General features: G+C 46.3%; 1 protein-coding gene across 3 annotated transcripts in view; it reads left to right on the forward strand.

The window, feature by feature from the left end:
- Map3k4 (mitogen-activated protein kinase kinase kinase 4) overlaps positions 1-20,766 on the forward strand; it is a 169,541-nt gene that overhangs the window by 102,557 nt on the left and 46,218 nt on the right. For all 3 annotated transcript variants that reach the window (XM_050135896.1, XM_050135895.1, XM_050135897.1), the window contains exon 2: positions 10,715-10,905. In XM_050135896.1, coding sequence (XP_049991853.1) covers positions 10,715-10,905 — 191 coding nt within the window. The remainder of the gene's footprint in view (positions 1-10,714; positions 10,906-20,766) is intronic.

Genomic DNA, 20,766 nt, shown 5'->3' on the forward strand with positions numbered 1-20,766 from the left:
TCCTACGCTCATACCCACAGGGTTCTGACAGAACCAGTTCCTCTTTGATCCTTCACCAAATCAGTTTTTCTTGTTTCCTCAAAAATTTTTTGTTCCTTAAAACAACTTTGTTTTGTTTGCGTTATATTTAGTCATAGCCTTGGGAGGATTGTTGTAATTATCCTTAATGTATTGGCTGCTTAGTTCAGTGCTAGCTTACTTAGTTTGCACTGTTTTTGGAGTGTGGGGAGGATTATTCCATCTTAGACAAAGTCATAAAATATTGAATTATCTTACTTAGGGAATGTTTTGACTTGCATGTGATTTTTGAAGGATAAAGTGTGTGCATGTGTATGTGTGTGTTATGGCAGCGACTGTAGAATGAGCATCCAGTTGCGTTCACTTTTCTTCTGGCGTCTGGATCATCGTGGTGTCCTCTTGTATTTGTCAAGATGAGACGCGTTGAGAAGAAAACCTAATTACATATGTCAGTGCTTCTTAACCTTTTTGGGAGAGGGCGCAGACTGTTTAAGAATGTCTTTAGAACTGTGGGCTAGAGCCAGAATATCAGCACATGTACTGTAGAAGTGTGTACTGAGGGTTCTCGCAGTCTCCATGGACGAGCTAGGAAGTCGTGCGTTTTTCTTGTGTGATCTTCATCCTGTACATGCTGAATACGTATTGAAAAGTGTTTCAGAAGCCGCCTGTGATTTTTATGTCTGGAATGCACAGGGCCTCAAGATCTACATTGCTAGTACATGGCCTTGGGTGTTCAGTTGCACCTAGGGGTCATGTTCGCCTCTTTGGGGAGAATAGTTTAAAATAAGAGCTTGCATGCTTCTGTCTGGAAGCCTTGGACTTCTGTTTAAACTTTCCTCAGTTTGCATAGTTTTTATTTGTAAAAAGTTGTTTCCATGAGTTAAACCTTACATGTGTGTCTCCATTTCTTTTGTGTTGGGTGTTTTTTACTTCTTAGTTGCCAGCTTGCCGCCCTTAAGTGTTTCACAGTTCCACAGGGTGTCATTGTCTCAAGTAGACAGTTGTGTTGCCTCTGCTGTCCCAGCAGGTGGACTGGTGTTAACTGTTGGAGCAGCGTGGACAGAATGGTACTCCTGGGTTCAGATGCCGCCATGCAGGCATAGTTATATTCTGAACCATCAAAATCCTATTGGAGGATAACGGAGCTGCAGACCTCCTTTTGTGTGGTGATGTCATCACTGGCATGTCACTCTCGCATTTGTGATGCACTTTGGTACAGCTGTTAGAAAGTGTAATACATACAGTTATGCATAGTATATAATACTTGAAAATGAGAATAAACATGTTTCTGGCTAGTGTGTTTGCTGTGCCTTTACTGGTGTGCGTATGTGTGTGTGTGTGGCTATACTTATATGAACAGTATGCTGCTTTTGCACCAAGGTTGAATTGTAATAGGCATATATATCCCTCACCTGTGTGCTGAGATTGCTGAGCATCAGGCCATGTCTGTCCAGTGCCTCGATAACATTTGCACAGTGACACAGTTATCTAGTGCTGGACCTGCTGGGATGTACCGCCAGTGTTGAAGAAATGCATGACTAGAGATGAGAAGAAAAATCAAAAGTAGTGTCAGGCAGCTGCATGGCTGTGTTCCTGTCTGCTGGAGCACAGTGCTAGGCTGTGTGTGTCTGTCTGCTGGAGCACAGTGCTAGGCTGTGTGTGTCTGTCTGCTGGAGCACAGTGCTAGCTGTGTGTGTCTGTCTGCTGGAGCACAGTGCTAGGCTGTGTGTGTCTGTCTGGAGCACAGTGCTAGACTGTATGTGTCTGTCTGCTGGAGCACAGTACTGGGCTGGATCCCTTGGAGACGGTTCACAACTTCTCTTTCCCATGCATGCCCTCATTTTACATTGGGATGAGACATAGAATGTCTGCCCTGGGACTGCCCTAAGTGCCCTGGATTTCCCTGCCCATCTTGCTGCAGTGTGTCCTGGCCCGTTTCAGCCTCTAGAGGAGGAGCTGTGCTTTCTTGGGCCTCAGGCCCTTGACACCTGCTGCTCTTGGTCTCAGAACTCTCCAGACCCCAGCTCCTTCTGCTCAGAGCTTTGTAGTCTCCACTGAAATACTCTTTGGAGAAGCTTTTGTTTTCCTCCCAGTCCTCTGAGCCTTGGTCTCTGGCAGCGTCTTTGTCCTGGCAGTCTGTTCTCTATGCCTTGGTTGCATAAGTCCCAACTATATTCTAAACTCTTGGGTGTGTAGTTTACATGCAGTGGGTGGATTTGTTGTTGTATTGTTTTTGTTTTGGAGACAGGGTGTCACTATGTAACCTTTCCTGGCCTGGAACTCTATGTAGACCAGGCTGGTCTCACATTGACAGAGATCCCCCTGCCTCTTCCTCCCAAATTGCTAAGACTAAAGGTGTGTACATGCTTCTCTACTAGCTTTGTCTTGAAGTCCTAGAAAGAGCAGCTATTCTGTTCGGAACTGTATTTTCCCAACTCAAGTTCTGTTCAGTTAGATCGGTGCTGAACCCAGTGAGTCCAATATTGCCCCAAAGAGCTGACCCATAATTGGACACTATGCACACACTGCGGGTGTGCAACAGTGTGTGCTTTACCTGCAGACAAGTGACAAAACAGAAATGAGTAACAGAAAATAACGTCTTAAGAATTTTAACACCTAGCTTATCTCATAAAACACCCTAACTTTAGCTGAAAAGGGCTAATGTTAATTCAGATTTTGGAAAGCTTGTTTTCCCTTCCTTCTCAGGGCTAGATTTTCCTCTGAGGTATAAACACACAAGCTGGAATGCGCTGAGCTACGCCACCGCTTCCTTAAAGGTGCTGTGCATTTGTGCAGAGTTCTTGGTGGGAAGGTGCGCTCTATCTGAGGGAGAGCGGCTAGTCAGTCTTAGACCTTTGATCAGTAGGCCAGGCAAAATCTCAGTTTTCCTCTTTCTTACGGTCTAGTCAGTGTTGGGTCTCCACCTGGCCTTAGTCTACTGCCTTACCCCTGTTGGTGCGGGAGTCAGTGTGGGCAGACACTTTCCAGAGCATGAGCCCTCACACTGGCCAGGCCGTTAGCCCTGTGAGCTTTGGGCGAGATCTCCGTCCTTCTCCCCCCTTCCTGTGATGTTTCTCTAGCCAGTGGCCCTCAAACCACAGTCTGTGGTGGAAGTGACCTGGCATATCTGCCCCTGGGAGAACAGAAGCACCTAGTGACTCTGGTGCAGGGCAGCCATGGGCGAGACCTTGGCATTTGGATTGGTCCACAACTGCAGTTCTGCCGAGACACAAGTTAGCAGCCCATCCTGATGCCCTCAGATTTCTTCTAAAACTGCCAGGGTCCTTGGGACTACCCAGAAGGTGGAGCTTCAGCTAGGGTCTGGAAAAGGTTCTGCTGTGAGCACATCAAATAATCACCTTGAATTGGCTGTCTGAGCAAAGGGTCTTTCCTTAAAGTGGCCCTGAAGGGTCTGGTAAAGATTAAACCCAGTTATGGGTGGCATTTGGCAGACTGCCTAGCAGAGGGCCAGTACTCACTGTTTAATGACAGCAATTACACTGGCCTAATAAAAATCATTCTTTTTGTGTAACCAATTACAGAGCTGATTAAAAACACAGATATGAAGTCTGTTTATTGCTTTTAACCATTGGCTTAATTTTGGGTCTTCCTAGGTCTGCCTCTTCCACTGGGGTGAACGATAGATAACTGTGTTTCTCAGTCTCTATCCTATTAGTGAGTTTTTGCTGTATCCTTATGCTATTGTTTACCCTTTAAAAATAATTTTCCTGTAGGAATTACATTGTTTATAAAGGGAATCGAGCGTTTGGTTATGGCGATGGTAAATAGAGAGCTGGAATAGTAAGTAGCCCAGACACTTTGTAGCAGCCCCCTGCCATCCTTTGCATCACGAAGAGCTGTGCACTGGTCTCTAAGACTGCCTCAGAGCTGTTGAGGAGTCTGAGTTGCCTCTGCACTCAGCTCCCGGAGAAGTGGGAACCCTGGGAGGATGGAAGAGTAGAGCTTGGCATTTAGATAGGAATTCAACACACAAGAATGACTAAATAGTAGGGGTTGTGAGTGGGACCGGGTATACAGGCATCACAGCCCACACCTCCTAGTTGTAATTCTTTGGGGGCACACCAAACTCTGTCATTTAGCAGTAAAGGTGGGGTTCTGATGCATTGCTTTTCTCCTCTGGCAGCATGCAAAGTAACTTCCAGCACCATGCAGACTATTTAATGAGCGGGGGGGGGGGGGGGGGGACACGACTTCCAGTTGAGCAACAGCTCGATTTATCCATGTTTGATGAATGAGTAAGTGGTGTTTTCAACAATAAGGCCTTACCATCAAGTTGTGGAAAGTAACCAGTGACCTTGGCAGTAGCCTGTGATTTTGCGGGGTGGAGTGGGGTATTGTCTGTGGAGTCCCTTAGGCCGTCACTCAGCAAACTGTGACTCATTGCTGGCACTGTGGGTTTGCTTGTCATCCTGCGTTATTTAGTTGGGGCATTGTCTCCTCTAACATGGTGATTCCAGTTTAATTCCTTTCATATATGTGTTCAGAGAATTTCTACAGTAATAGGTTTTAGTTGTTGTTTTGTTTTTGGTGTTTCAAGACAGAGTTTCTCTGTGTAGTCCTGGCTGTTCTGGAACTTACTCTGTAGACCAGGATGGCCTTGAACTCAGAGAGCCATCTGCCTCTGCCTCTGAGATTAAAGGCAATTAAAGGCACGCACGTCACAGCCCAGCCAGACTATAATATTTCAAGTGCCTGTAGTGCTGATCATCCCATCCCATAGTCCTCCTTTATCTTGCCCTTCTGTCTCCCTTCCCCAAACTGGCATTTGCAAATGGATGAGAAATTCCTTACGAAAAAAAGAAGAAAAAAGCAAAGAAAAAGAAATGACCACACTGTCCCATTTCCCCCAGTAACAGGAATCTGTTTTGCTACTAAGCCATACAGAATAGGCAAATGGGAGGGAGAGGAGCTTCACCCAGGTGAGCTACCGTGGGCTAGTGAATTAGAGGCCACTTAATTCCAAAGGATGCACAGCAGAGCTTTGAGTGAAGATACGAATCCATGGGCTTTTGCAGAACCCCAGACGCTCCTGAACTCACCTCACGCAGCTGCTGTCACCCAGGCTCCTGAGCTCACCTCACACAGCTGATGTCACCCAGGCTCCTGAGCTCACCTCACACAGCTGATGTCACACAGGCTCCTGAGCTCACCTCACACAGCTGATGTCACACGGGCTCCTGAGCTCACCTCACACAGCTGATGTCACACGGGCTCCTGAACTCACCTCACACAGCTGATCTCACACGGGCTCCTGAACTCACCTCACACAGTTGTATGTCACCCAGGCTCCATTGCAGTTTGCATTGTGTGTCACAGCAGAACTATTTAATCCCAAGGTCTTTGAAGTTGTGTCTTGTTTTCTTTCTCTACATTTTTCATTAAGAGACTCCAAATCCCTTGGACCGAGTTCCAGATGTACTTTTCGGTACTGGATCCTAGTGTAAAGTGAATGGTATTGGACAGGGTTTTTGTTAGAGAGAAGTGTTGATTTATGTGCTGTCAGAAGTTGTCCTGGAAAGACATCTCACATTTGTAGGATTTTAGGCACAAATAAGGCAAACACTTCAGGATGAGTCCTGTGGGCCTTGCGCTGCTCTCCGATTCCCAATGCCTGGTATCCATGTAAGTAAACACTGCAGCGGTCGGCCGCCACATTAGCTCACCTCACGTGTGCTGCTGAGAGTGGGGCTGCGATGCTTGCGGTTGCTGAACTGGAGTGGTGCGAGCTCTTCTGAACACAGCGCTGGTTCATTTCCCTGCTGTCTGTGTCCACCTAGTTAAAGAAAACAGTAAGCTCGCTTGATACCCTGCCTCTTAAATATCACTTCTAAGCCACAGCTCCTAAAATGAGTCGTCTCTCTTTGGCTGCCTTAAATCCAGTACTGACTTCCAGCAAATTGTTTATGAAATGTATATTAAATTATTCCTAATAAAACTGCTTTCTTCATAGTGCTCCCTAAGCATAGTTCTTGAAGTTTGGTAACTCTGAAAAACTTCAGCTCTCGTTCCTTTCCTGTGCCGACTTCTAGCCTTGGGCCTGCAACATGGGAGTTAGACGTCTCCAGGTGGTCCTGAGCCCTCTTGTAATTCCCTCTGCTGTCATCAGCTCGGATTGCTCCTGTGCAGCATCTTCTGTCTGCCCTGACGGGCTGCTGTTATCCCCAAAGTTTTTATGCCTCAGGGCTAGTGTTTGTCTTTGCACGCCCTGTCACTCACTTACAATCTGCCCCCCTTGACTTTTCTTTTTGTGACATTTTCCATTTTGTGAACTTTGATAGGATGGCAGAAATCATGGATTTTGGTTTTGGGGTGTTAGACTTTTTTTACTCCTTTAAACAATGTTCTGTTTTGTTCTGATATGTCGTTAAATTGCTGAGTTACTTGGATGGAATGTAAACTAGAACATTTCTGATGGGGTGAACACTGTCTCAACCAGTTTAAATGCATGTTAAGAAAGTACAGTGGTGTAGCTTCACTGTCGGAAAGTAGCCTCTGGCTGGCGCTCCTAGTGTCTTTCTGGGCTGTCTAAGGAGGAAGGGTCTAAGGTCAGCTAGGATATGCTGTTTATGACAGTGCTCACCTACACTGCAGTGTGGCTCTTTAGTGTTTGTCTGTAGAGTAATTATGTATCACTCGTCCATGTCACACCCCCGAGATCTTCCACCTGCACCATGCTGCTGTGGAGAAAAGGGAGCTGCTTGTATTCTACTGAGCCCCCCCCCCCATTACCTCATCATCCAACACATTGGCTTTACTCCTCTTAAGGACAGTCTGAGGATTTTCTCAGAAGAGAGGTGTTGAGTAGTCCGTCTCAGATCCACACAGTACACAGCAGCACAGCCAGCGTTTGAATGTCGGTCCATGCCTAGGTCCACAGATCCCACACTGACAGTGATTCTAGAGCCATTTAAAAATATTTTTATCACTTTGAGAGAACGTTTTCATCTTCTCCCACATCCACCTCCCATCTCATACCCCCTCAACTCTGTGTCCTCATTTCTTACCCACCAAGTCCTAGTTCTGCTGTTTGTATGTTTTTAGGTGTGAGACCGTCTCTTGGAGTGTGTTAGACCTACTAGAGTCACACCCTTGGTGAAACCGGATTCTTCCTCCCCCAGCAGACTTCTGTTACCAGTAGCTCCTCAGCTAGGGGTAGGACTTCATGTCCACTTCCACTCTCCGTGCTGGGATTTTGTCTGGCTGAAGCCTGTACAGGTCTTTGCACTGTGAGTTCGTATGTGCGACTGCCCTGTTGTGTTTAGAATGGTTTCCATCCCCCACCTCTGGCTCTTACTTTCTGCTCCCTCTTTCACCAAGGAAGGACATGCTCTAGATGTCTCCTGTTGGGCTGAGCACCCCCAGTCACTTAACATCTTGACCAACTGTGGGTCTCAGTGTTAACCACACTCTACTGTGTGGGTTGACAGATGCACTAACAGATGTGTCCAGGGAGAAATCACTAGGAGTTAATTCTGTGTTGATACTGTGTCCCTTTAGCAGAGTATTCATCCTAGAGTCTTTCCTAAGACTTATGACCTCTCTAGCCACAGGTCCTCAAACTGGTGCCAGGTATGGGTTCCATCTTGTGGGTCAGGCCTTTAATTCAGTCAGAAAGTAGTTGATTCCTTCCGTGCCATTTGTGCCACTATTGTCCCAGCGGGCATATCTTGGCACACTGGTCATTATGGTAGGTCACAGAGTTCACAGCAGGCGAGGATTGATGACTGCTGTTCTCCAGTAGCAAATATCGCACCATTCAGTACTGTGAAAACTAGCCAGTAAGGATGAGCTTCTAGGCCAATTGCAGCTCGATAGCTCCATGTTCTATGGCTCAATAAGGTCTTACTGTCAAGTTTGGAAGGTAAGCAAGAGCAGTCTCAGTAGTCTGTGGGGCCTCACTGCCCAACAACTCCGGTAGAGGTAGCCTGTTCTTGTCATTGGCCTCTTTATCTGCTAGTGTGTGATGTGCTGTCTAGGGGGGCCTTGTTGCTCCATTCAGAGTGACTGCATTGAAGTTCTTTTTAGGTTGTAAATGTTCATATTCTAGGAAGCTTCCACAGTAGTATGAAGCACGATTAGTAAACATCAGAGAGAGAAATTGGGGTTCAACCTGAAGACCTGAAAAGCAAAGCACCCAACCACTGACTCTTACCTCGACTTTAGTCCAAAATGGTGATCCTGCCTCCGGGAATCTCAGAATGAGACTGTGCATTGAGAGCTATTTCTTCCCATTTTATAATCCTCTTTAGGATTGGGATTAAAGGTGTGCACCACTGTGATTAAAGGTATGCACCGCCTGGTTTCTATGGCAACGAGTGTGGCTACTGGGATTAGAGGTGTGTGTCACAACCGCCAGGCTGTAAGGCTGACCAGTGGGGCTGTTTTACTTTCTGATCTTCAGGCAAGCTTTATTTATTAAAACACAGTTGAGATGCCACTTCAGTAGTAGTTTTTCAGAAGGTTGTGAGCCACCATGTGGGTGCTGGGAACTGAACCCAGGTCCTTTGCCAGACAAGGCTCTTAACTGCCAAGCCATCTCCAGCCCAACATCCCTTTAGCTTGAGAGGAGTCCTTCTGTGAAACTCAGGCTGGCCTTGAACTTAGATCTGTGTGTGCCTCTACCTCCCAGAGCTGGGACTCTGCTGTTAAACCACCACACCTGGCACACCGTGTAGTTGAGTTTTGTGTTGTGCGTGTGTATATATATCTGCTGGCACATGCGCGTACTGACAGAGATAAATTGACATGATATCTCCCTTGGCTGCTTTTTACTTTATATTTTTATTTTTATTTATTTTACTTTATATTTTTAGACGTAGCCTCTTGCTAAGCCTGGAGCTCACCCTTTCTGCTAGACTACCTGCCCCGTGATTTCCCACGGCTCAGCTGCTCCCGTGCGGGGCCTATAGGCACATGCCTCCGCGCCACACTTTCACATGGGTGCTGGCTGGGGTTCTGGACTCGGGTCCTCTCACTTGTGCAGCAAGCACTTCACCTGCTAAGCCAGCCACTCAACCCAAAATTTCTATTTTTCAGAAGATAGCCTTTGTTTTGATTTTGCTAGTTTATTAATAATGATGTCACACATCTTGAGCGTTTGTTTTTTTTTTTTTTCTCATATCCTTGTGATTTTTGGATTAGCATTGGTTTTATGTTGAGACATTAGTTACCAGAAAGAAGACTGTACTGGACACAGTTTTGGGGTTGTGTTTAGGTGTATATGAAGCTTATTTCATAGACAGTATTCAGAATGAGATGGGCAGTTGTGATGTACATGTGGGAAACGTTAATTCCTGGTATGCCCATTTTGAGGTTTTAGAATTAGATATGCTCTCACTTGTTGTAACTGGATTTTAACTGTGTGAGTTTCATAGAAAAGGAAATTTATCAAAATAGCCATGCTGCCTGAGAATTGGCTGGCTGGAGGCCGGCAGGCACTGTTTTCAGAAAACAAGCCGCAGAAGCTCTCCTGTCTGGGGCTGCCTCCTCCCACTGCACCTGCCTGAGGTTTGTGCTTTTTACCCTGACGCTCAGTTTTATTTCTCTTTGTTCGAGACTTAAAGATTTTTTTAAATTATGTACTTATTCTTTGGGAATGTCATACAGTATTTTTGACAAATTAAAAGATGGATAGCAAGAGTTTCTGTCGTAACTCTCTTTAGGTGGCTCAATGGTGGTAGTGGGATTTTCTGGACGCTGCACTGTGCGTCCCATGTGGGCCGTGGAAATGCTCCTGCACAGTCTGTGCCCTTCGGGAAGAGCCGGGTGAGGCTCTGGAATCCAGGGCGGGCCTGTGCTTGCCAGAGCTGGGACACAGGCCTATTTTTAGCTCTGTCTGATTTGTAACTTCCAGTCTTTCACTGTTTTCTCTTTAATTTGTAGTTTTTGGTTTGAAACTCAGAAAGGGTTGGGAAACAGCATGCTAAGTGTGCCCACGTTGCACCTGACAGTTCACGCTAAGTGTGGCCCCAGGCACTGTCATTGCTCCCTTGCAGTGGAAGGAAGAGTTTCCACGGTGGAAACTGAAGGATTGCGAAGCTGCAGAGATGCAGGTGGAGAAGTTCTGCAGTGTTCTTGCCATGCACCGCGCCCCCTTGTCTGCGCTCTGTGAGCTATTACCCAGTTCGCGAGCTTCGGGCAAGGGGCCGGAGGTTGACAGTACAGACGCAGAGACAGACTGACACATGCAGAGACAGACTGACACACGCAGAGACAGACTGACACACGCAGAGACAGACTGACACACGCAGAGACAGACCGACACACGCAGAGACAGACCGACACACGCAGAGACAGACTGACACATGCAGAGACAGACTGACACATGCAGAGACAGACTGACACACGCAGAGACAGACTGACACACGCAGAGACAGACCGACACACAGACCTCCCAACACTGGTTCAGAAAGCCCCTCTTTATTAACACCATGGAGGCTTAAATACACTGCAGTCAATGGCCAACAGGTGATAATCCCATCCTTTGATCCTCTAACTAGGCACAGCTTCTAGTAACTTCAATTAGAAGGTTCTAGCAGGGTAGAGCATCTGAAGGCCAGGACTCATTAATCCCAACATCCAACTGAAGGCCAGGACTTAATTGGTCCCAACAGTTCTCAAAGCTGCGAATGCAGCCCCTGTGCCGCTAACACTCGCTCTTTATTGCTTCTCCTAGGCCAGAGTGCATGTTGGGAGAGTCAGCTTGCAAGAGTCTGGAATCTGACCCAGAGGACTTTTCTGATGAGGCGAATACAGAAAACCTCTACAGCACCTCACCTCCGAGCACGCCCCGGCAGATGAAGCGCCTGTCAACCAAACACCAGAGGAACAGCCTGGGGAGGCCCGCCAGCCGCTCCAATTTGAAAGGTGAGCCTGTGACTTAAAGGTGCCTGTGCAAGGGCGTGTCAGGTGCAGTGCCTCACCTTTATGTGACTGTATTGATTGACAAGTCTTTTTGACAGTATTAATGACTCCTTTGTTTTAAATTTTACCTCAGTGTTGGCGATAGGATTTGTAATTTGAATTACTGGCACTAGCTGTGTTGCTAGTGGAGGGACAGTGATTATCCAGTGGAGGAAGCTTTGTCCCGGGCTGTGGTTGACGTCAGTGACAGTGAAGGAGGCTGGTTGTTTGCCAGCCTGCACACCCAAGGTGGCTACATACTACGGCAATGGCCTGCAGTTACTCTTTGTCTCTTGCCTGGGCTTTCTGAGTTCTTCTCTCCAGCAATTGTGCATGGGGGATCTGAGAGGCGACAGCCAGGCTGGAACTAACCAAAGCCTCTCTCTGTCTTCTGCCAGTGACACAGTGTGTAGGGCTCTTGCTTGCTGTCTTAGTTAGGGTATCTATTGCTGTGAAAAGGCACTATGGCTAACTCTTTTTTTTTTTTTTTTTTTTTTTTGGTTTTTCGAGACAGGGTTTCTCTGTGGCTTTGGAGCCTGTCCTGGAACTAGCTCTGTAGACCAGGCTGGTCTCGAACTCACAGAGATCTGCCTGCCTCTGCCTCCCGAGTGCTGGGATTAAAGGCGTGCGCCACCACTGCCCGGCTGGCTAACTCTTATAAAGGAAAACATCTGATTGGGGCTGGCTTACAGTTCAGAGGTTTAGTCCATTGTCATCATGGTGGGGCATGGCAACATGCAGGCAGACATGGTGCCGGAGAAAGAGCTGAGAGTTCTACATTTTGATCCGTAGGCAACAGGAAGTGAACTGTGACACTGGGTGTGGCTAAAGCATATATGAGACCTCAAAGTCCACCCCCCACAATGACACACTTCCTCTAATAAGGCCACACCTATTCCAACAATGCCATACCTTCTAATAGTGCTACTTCCTATGGGAACCATTTTCTTTCAAACCACTACACTTGCTAAGCAACTGCTAGTTGGGGGACCCCAAATCCAGAAGCCATAGAGGGAACCTAGGTGGTATCCAAGGTCCAGGTGCCATGGAGGCAACCTAGCTGGTACCCCAGATCCGGGACTCGTAGAGGAAACTGGATGGTACCTCATATCTGGGACCGTGGAGGAAACATAGATGGTACCACTGAGGGAATATAGATAGCACCCCAGATCTGGGGTCCACTGAAGGAACCTGTTCTTTCCCTTCCTGTTTGTGTAGGCTCTCAGAGCCCAGCTATGTCCTGTCCTAGAAGCTGACAGCATGGCTCTGTCTTCTTAACTTCCTCTGACTCATCCTAACTGTCCTTCCCCAAGGTGGGTGAGTGGACCTTTGCCAAGATGCCCTCAGTGTGCTCTGCTTAGGGCCTACCAGCCCAGTTACTGAAACCTCGGGGTTTTACAGTTTCAGTCCAGCAAACCGCTTTTCTCAACTTGGATCCCATGGCTTCTTGAAACCTCTCGTGTTGCCCGAGATTTGGATCCACTTTCACCTCGGCTGAGGGTTTCCTCCCTTTGACCTCTGGGCCATTTCTTCTCTCCTTGTCCTTGGTTTTTTCTTTTCCTTGTTCAGTTCCCATCTCTGCCTCCCAAGTGCTGGGGTTAAATATGTGCCAGCCCCGTGCAATGATTTTCTTACAAATAGTTAATTTTAAACTTTGTTTTAGAATATTTATTTACAGTAGAATTTTGATATAGCTATAGTTTAGACACTAATAACTGTATTAAGCATGTGACCTTGAGTATCTATCTCTGTCCATTTTCCTGGAGGAATCTCTCACTTGCCCCCTGAGGTTTCTGGCCTAAAACATAAGTGTCAGAGACAGGACACCCCCTGAGTCTGCCATTCAGCCAGCATTTGCTGGGTGCTGGGCCAGCTGTCACGGTATGTCCTCTCCTCATTGTTTGGCGGGCCAGGTTGAACATCTAGGAAACTGAGACTTGGGGGTTAAAGCAATCAGTTTGGACCTTATCTCCAGACGTGCGACAGGTTGGGCGTATGTCACTGCTCCCCGCTCCTGTCCTTCTGCTGTATAGAGAACGGATGGAAAAGGGCAACCTTCACTTTCCCTCCTCAATCGCTTTGAATTATGTTTCTTAAATAATACAGTTTGAGGGATGGAAGGGGTCTTAGTCACTCACATGTCCTCTGGAGGTGCTTCAAGTGAAGCAGCTAACTCTTGGGTTGTCACAGTTGTCTAGTCCAGGAACATGGGGACCTTTGTGACTTCTCTTTCTTAGTGCAAAGGATTGCAGATTGGTTGTGAAGCTTAGACACGCAAACAGAAAAATCACTGGCACTGTTGGAAAAAAATGAGCCCTTTGAGCGCATAGGCCTACTGTCTGCTTGAGTCTTTTAACTGCGTTTACTGTTGACAGCGGGCTTCTGTGCTTACTGCTTTGAGCGGCCTATGCCTCCTAGTGACCTGTGCTCCTGGCTCCTGGGTGTGCAGTGTTCTCATGGATGTGGTAGAGAGTAGCTACACATGTGCTGTCCCGTGAATTTTCTGTTGTCAGATTTTGTTCATAAATGCCAAGAACAGATGGATGAGGCACCCAGCTGGGGCAAGTGATCCTTTAATAACCTAACCGTGGCATTTGCCATGGAACTCATTCGCCCTCAGAACTTAGATGTGTCGTGTGCTGCACACGCGTCCAAACACAGGTGTGTGCTGCACATGCTTCCAAACATAGTAGCTGTGTTGTGTGGTGCACACGTGTCCAAACACAGGAGCTGTGTCGTGTGCTGCACACACGTCCAAACATAGTAGCTGTGTCGTGTGCTGCACACACGTCCAAACATAGTAGCTGTGTCGTGTGCTGCACACACATCCAAACATAGTAGCTGTGTCGTGTGGTACACACGTGTCCAAACACGGTCGCTGTGTTGTGTGGTGCACATGCATCCAAAACAGGTGCCGATATGCCTGGACTCCCTTCTGGCTCAGGGACATTCTGGGTGTGCAACCTACTGGGTGTCATTCCCTTACCTGTGAACTTGTTTTTTACAGTGTGTTGGGGTTATGTGATAACTGTCATTATTATTACTTTAAACTAAAATTTTTCCTCAACACTTTCTTTTCTCTTTGCCTTAAATCTTAAAGATTATATTCTTACATTTCTTTTTATCTTCTTATTAATTAGCAGCCACATGAAGACTTCGGTTGGCTGCTTGTGGTCACATGGCTATTTTGCCTGCATCTTTCTTCCTAGACATGTACCCTTTTTCACTGTGGCTACTGTAGCTGTTGTTGCTGTTTAGTCTTTCCCTTCTCCCCCTTTTGTTTTTTCTTCTGTCTGTCCATGTTTCTCCTTCATTCTTTCCATTGACTCCACAGACACATCCTCTCATAGATGATGGGTAAGACATGTTCCCATGTCTTGCAGGGAACCTACAGCTCAGCCAGCACAGGATGGGCATTGAGAAGACCCGGTAGTCCCAGCTCCTGCAGGGAACCCACAACTCAGAGGCGCAGCCTAGTGTGGTCAGGTGCATGAGGTCACCAAGGGTGCACAGGAGGGGCTTTGAGAAGACCCCCTGGACCACTTCCGGAACCAGTGATCCTTGTGCTGTGACCAGGCTGAGTCAGGGGAGCACGTTTTCAGACCAGCGCCTGAGTCATCACTGTCTGTTGGTCCCTCAGTGATTGAGAGCTCCGTAGAACTATCAGCTTGGTCAAATTTCTTTCCAGAGCTTTCTGAGGTCTGGACTGGAGCATTAGTCCTGCTTCCCAGTGGCTCTTTGAGTCACACTGTTAACTTCAGGGCTCACCTTTTGAACAGTAAGTCCCTGATGAGATTTCCGTTATTCTGGTTATCTATTGCTCTTTATAAACCACCTTGAAACTCTGGCTGACAGTGTATCTATTCACTGCTCATAATTCTGTCATGCAGGTGTTTAGGCAAAGTAGACGGTTATCTGCCCATGGTGTTTGCAGCCTTGGCTAGAGTGGTTCCATTGGCTGGATATATGGCGTGGCTTGGCTAGGGCCCCGACTGAGCCCTTAACCCTTCTCTGTGTGGTACCCGCTGTGTCTCAGATGTCCCGGGTGGCTCCCTTGCTTTCATGGCTGCATCTGAGCTGAGATGGCACTACCAGGCGAGGGCTGGCAGACGCTTTTTTGTCCCTGTGGTAGTCTACAAGGCTAGCATGGATGTGAGCAGGGTGGCCTAGTCCCTGAGGAGGTGAACCTGTCCCAAGCATGAGGTTTCTCTCAGCAAGGTTTTGAGAGTCTAGTATAGAGGTTCTGAGGCTTCCTGAGATTTGACCTTGCAAGTCTTGACACATCCCTTCTACTGCACTTCCTTGTGTGCAGTGCCAGCCACATGCTTTGGGAGGGGCTTCACAGGGCCCCAGGAACCAGAGGTTGGTTCATTGGCTGTCGTAGACCAGCCCTGCAGGCCTGCCCCGAAAGCTCTGGGGAATTGGCATGCTGTCCTGTTGTCTTTTGTGTACTCTGGCACTTCTTCCTCCAATGCTAGAAAAGTGGGAGTGTAAGTCCCAGAGAGTCACTGAGAGCAGAGCTCAGATGGGGTGTGTCGCTACCAGGGCCGTCTCTAACTTTTGCAGTGGAAGTCATTGTTATAGATGTGATTTTAAGGTATTATTTCAGGCTCAGAGTGAGGCAACTTATGGTGTAGGCTTGTGTTTTAGGATTTCTAAGTTCAGATTCTGAAGATCTGTAGCACTCTGGTGCATATGTTGGTTCTTACTGAAATTATGTGGTGGAATCACAATAGTGCTGATTTTCTATGGATTTCTATTAGTAATGTGTTGGAATGGTAAACTCAAGCAGTGACATCACAGGTGAGACACTGATACTGGGAAGAGCTCTGCATCCTAGCGGGCTAGCTCTGCATCCTAGTGAACTCTGCATCCCAGCAGGTGAGCTCTGCTTCCTAGTGAACTCTGCTTCCTAGCGGGTGAGCTCTGCATCCTCGCAGGTGTTCTGCTTTGTAAAGCTGCACTGTCACCGGGCTTTAGAACTTAGTTGTTAGAGCATGCCGTTTGTGGGTGAAGCCTACCAGCACATTTAAACTCATGCTTTCTCTGGAACCATTTTCTTTATGGACTTTCTCTCATATTTTCCTACAAGCACTCCTGTTGGAGAAACATCTCATCTGTGTCTTTGTACACGTGTGGAGTTATTAGTGGTAGGTCTGCTGTATTGGAAAGTGTGTGTTTAAAGTTGGTAGGTCATTCCTCAGTAGGTCTATTTTCTTGTTTTACTCTTACAGTGTATGCAAGCCTTGTTTGTTTGTATTTTCTGTATTATTAATGTTTTGGGTTTCTGCTAGCCTGCTTTAGCTGTTTATGTTTTCCTGTTTTTAAAAATATGTGTTCCTAAGGGGAAATGATGGTTGTAGTTAAATATATAAAGGTAGTGTAAAATTTATTAGAAAAGGAGGTCAAGTATAAATACAATGTGTAGACATAGTGTGTATCTAAGCACACGAAAGTGTGCGCACCAGCAGTGTTAAGCAGGGTGTTTGAGGAAGCGCAACTTTGAGCAAAATGCAAGGAGCAAGGGCCAAGTTGCCTACATTGTGGTCTCTGTGTCACTGTCATGGTGACTCCGGAGCCCTAGAGAATGAATGGGCCTCTTATTGGTAATTGTGAACTTTTTTGGACAGTCTGTAAGTTTCCTTCAGATTCTCCAATGCAGCTTGTCATTCACAAAAGGTTAAGAAGCACTGGCCTGGGCTGCAGAGATGGCTCAGTGGTTCAGAGTGCTTGTGGTTCTTCTGGAAGATGGGAGTTCAGCTCCCAGCACCACATTAAACAAGCTGTCTTTAACCCTCTGGAGATGTGATACCCCCTTCTGGGCTCTTCAAGCACATGCACACACGCGGCATACACATGTATAACATATAAATAGAAGAATAATAAATCTTTTTAAAAATGAAGTACCGACCTAGAGTTTGTCACACACCTGAGAAATTTCTCTTCTCAGAATGGCTCGTCCCATGTATAAAGGTGTTGGGTAGGCGGCTAACTCGTACCCATTGCTGTAGCTACAGTCTCTCTTGATGTTGACCTGGGACAGACCACTCACAGCTCCAGCCATGTATGGGAGTTTTTCAAAACACTGACTTAGAAAGCTTACAGTGAGGGTGTTAGTGTGATTCCAGCTGTGGGGACATGCTGCCTGTGACACCGTGGTTGCTGCCTCATCTGTAAATTCCTATTTAATTTACTTAAACTATGAAATGAATCTTCTTTCTTCTGTTGGTTGTAAAGGAAGCTAAGGATAAAGTGGTTTGACTGTCTTTTTCTTAAGAAGTAACATACACTTGGCTGATCATTGTTCAAACCTTATCAAAATCTTAACTGTTAAAGTACAGTCAAGATTGCCATTATCCAAAGTATGATTACTTATTTATTTATGTACTTTTTGGAGGCAGAGTCTCACCATATAGCCCTGGCTGAATTGAAACTCACTAAATAGACCAAGCTGGCCTTGAACTCACAGAACTCTGCCTGCCACTGCCTCCTGAGTGCTGGAACTAAAGGTGTGCATCAGCCTCATAGCTCTTAAATATCCCTGTTCAGAGGCTCTGTCTATGCTGGAGTTTTGTTGATTTCAGAAGATTTAGTATCAACAGAAAACTGAGCAAACAACCCTGTGTGTTAGCAGTGAGCCCTGGGTGGTTCTAAAGGCTCCTTGGGTTGTCAATGGGGAGTACAAACATGCAGCTTCGAGGGTGGCTTCTGTGTCTAGAGCCTGGGTGTTCCCAGATCTCTCTGAGCTGCTGGATTCCCTGTGATGTGGGGGGCCTGTCTGACCATCGGCTTTTAGAGAGTATGTCTGTTTACACCATCAACAATAAATACATCATTTGAAGAGCAGAGTGTGCAGACTGATGAGCTAACCCCTGTCTTGGCTAAGTTTGCTTTCTGTTTGAATTTTACTGTAATATGTGAGTTTCTAATACACACACACACACACACACGTTTAAAAACCAACTTGTCTTTTCCTTTGGGGAGAACCAGTTGTCTGTCCCATCTTGCCCCGTTACCTGTCTGTTTTCTGTCTCGTCACACACTGTAGATCCGAGTGTTAAGCCACTGCTCTCTGTAAATGCACATTCCACACAGTTGTGTAAAAACACATACTGCATACTGAGTACTGAGCTCAGCTAGATTGTGTGTATACAGTACGACCTACAAACACTAGCTTTTCAGGTCTGCTGAAATGAGATTATGTCTACACTGAAGAGTAGGATCATGTCACCCCTCGCCCTGCCATAGGCCTAATTGCTGAAGTAAGTAACCACATAAAATAGGTTCGTCTCCTGTTCTCATGGTTTGCCTTTTGGTAGATGCATTAGAGATCAGGACATAATGTTTGCATTGTGGAACATGAGCAAATAAAAGTACACCTTTTCACCGTTGTTACTTCTCAAATTATAAATGACACACGTTCTGTGACTATTACCAGTCACATTAGTTTTATAAAGTGTGTGTGCATGGATGTGCATATGTGTGCATACTTTTTAAATGAAGAACCTGGAGAAAACAACCAGGAGGCAAGATGATTTAGACACCGGTTTTGTGTTTGAATGAAGGTTGGGAAGTGTGACCAGGTGGGGCAGAAACCTCTGTCAACAGCTGGTGGCTGCAGAGAGGAAGGTTGAGAAGACATTTATTTGGGTGGATTGCATAACAAATTGTAATGCAGGTAGAGTAAATAACTTTATAAATAACATTTCCATCAGTCTTAAGATGGCACTAATTTAAAAAGTAGTGGGGACTGGAGAGACGGCTCAGCACTCTGGAGCACTGGCCGCTCTTTCCATTCCCAGCCAAGATGTGGTGGCTCATAATCATCTGTAGTCCATTTCTGGGGAATCCAAAGCTTTCTGGCCTCCGTGGGCACAGGGCACACGTGTGGTGCACAGGTAGACTGCAGGCTATCAGCCATGCATGTAACAAATAAATCAATAAATAGAATAGTTTTATGCTGAAACGTAGTAGACCTCTGTAGACAGACTGTTAGCAAGGCCTCAACCTTATCACCCTTGAAGACAAGCCTGAGCTGCATGGGACCCACATGGGGGAAGGAGAGAACCTGCTGCCGTGGTTTCCCTCTGATGTCACTATGCACACTGCGGCACATGTGTGTTCTCCAGCACATATGCATGTGCTCTCACACACAGAACAAATAAATGATCTAAAACAATCACTTTTGATGGATTATAGCATCAGTATTAGGTAAATAAGCTATAAATATACTGGAAATTTGTTTAGTCCTTATTTTAAAATAATTTAATTTAGAAAGCAAATTGATCTTGTTCAAATTTTCCTTGTTGCATTGATTTTTATATACATCACTCTGTAACTCATGTAATCATACCCGTTTCGTCACACCTAAAGACATAACTGTGAGCATATGCTTGCCTTCACAGTGTGCTCTTCTGACAGACTCCTTACCTATTTGGAGAGCTCTTATCCTTTGCGTACTTATAGATTATTAAGAAAAAACATGATTTCTTACTCTTACATGTGTAAAGAAACCTATAAATGGAGTATATTGGTGACTGTGTGCCTGAACCTTCCATGGCGCCACTGACCGGGTGCCATTCTGATCCCAGAGATGCTCAGGAAGGGAGTCTGCATCCTAGATGGGAATGGGTGTGGGGTTCAGATGGTGGTGCAGCCTAGGAAGAAGCTGCTGGGGTTGGACAAGCCAGGACAGACTAGGATAGTCAGTTTCAAGAGCAGAGCTTTGGAAACATCAGCATTCATCTAGTTAGGTGAGAGCTTTCAGAGGAGTGGGCCCCGAAGGCCGCTGTGTTCAGAACGCTCTAGGATGAGGGGCTGAGGCATGGCTGGCTAGTGGTGGTAAAATAGGCAAAAAGGCAGATGTGTGTGTTTCCTCTGAAGTTGATATCAAATCAGTAGAGCCTTTGCATTGGTTTGGAGGGATTATGTGAGGCTTCCTTTCTTTTTCACTGATTTGGAATGACTTCCTATGCTAATATGGCAGAGCAAGTGAATCATGATCGGTTGGTCTGTGTGTCTTCAGTTCTGTTCACGTTCAGGTCATTCATTGTGACAGAGAAGGAAGCCAGAGATGAGGTCAGCACTCAAGTTTTGTTTATTGGTTGTCTTTCTGCTCTTTATGAAACTAATCTTGAGGTGCTTTAAGCATTCCTGGTTTCTTTGCATATGTCTGGGTGTGCATGAGTGCTTGCTCGTGTGTGAGCACATTTATGTGTTCAGGTGTGTGTCAGTGCGTGCAGAGGGCAGAGGGCAGCACTGGGGTCTCTAGTTTTTTTTTTTTTTTTACTGTGGCAGGGTCTCGTGCCGAACCTGGAGCTCCCATGCTCAGCGCATTAACTAACTGGCCAGCAGGATGCAGGTCCTCCTGCCACCATCTGGCATCACTGGGCTCACAGTTGACCATCATGCCCATTTGACTGTGGGCATTAGGGATCCAGTCTGCTTGAGTGGCAAGGACTCTACCCACTGAGCGTCTTCTCAGCCCAGTGCCTCACGTCTGATGTCATGTCACCTCATTCTGCCAGAAAGAAGAGAGACCCAGGAGATTTTTAACAGTTTGCTTCTAAATGGGCAAATTTTGTTAAGACAAAGGCGGGTATTGGCTGCTCTCTGGATCTCAGTCCATGACCCTTCCCATGCCATTTCTCCTTCTTAAAGTTGGAGGTGCTTACATCAAATTGAGGGGTTCAGTACATTTTGTAATGTCAAATTTGACTGTTTGGTGGTTGTGAGTATAAAAGAATACAAGTATATAGTAAGGAAAATGAGTATAATCATTAAAAAATGACCATGTGTTTTGTTTTCATGACTTTGGAGTTTCAG

Source organism: Alexandromys fortis, unplaced genomic scaffold, assembly GCF_014885135.2.
Source record: "Alexandromys fortis isolate MF-2015 unplaced genomic scaffold, M_Fortis_MF-2015_v1.1 scaffold_23, whole genome shotgun sequence".
Lineage (NCBI taxonomy): Eukaryota > Metazoa > Chordata > Mammalia > Rodentia > Cricetidae > Alexandromys > Alexandromys fortis.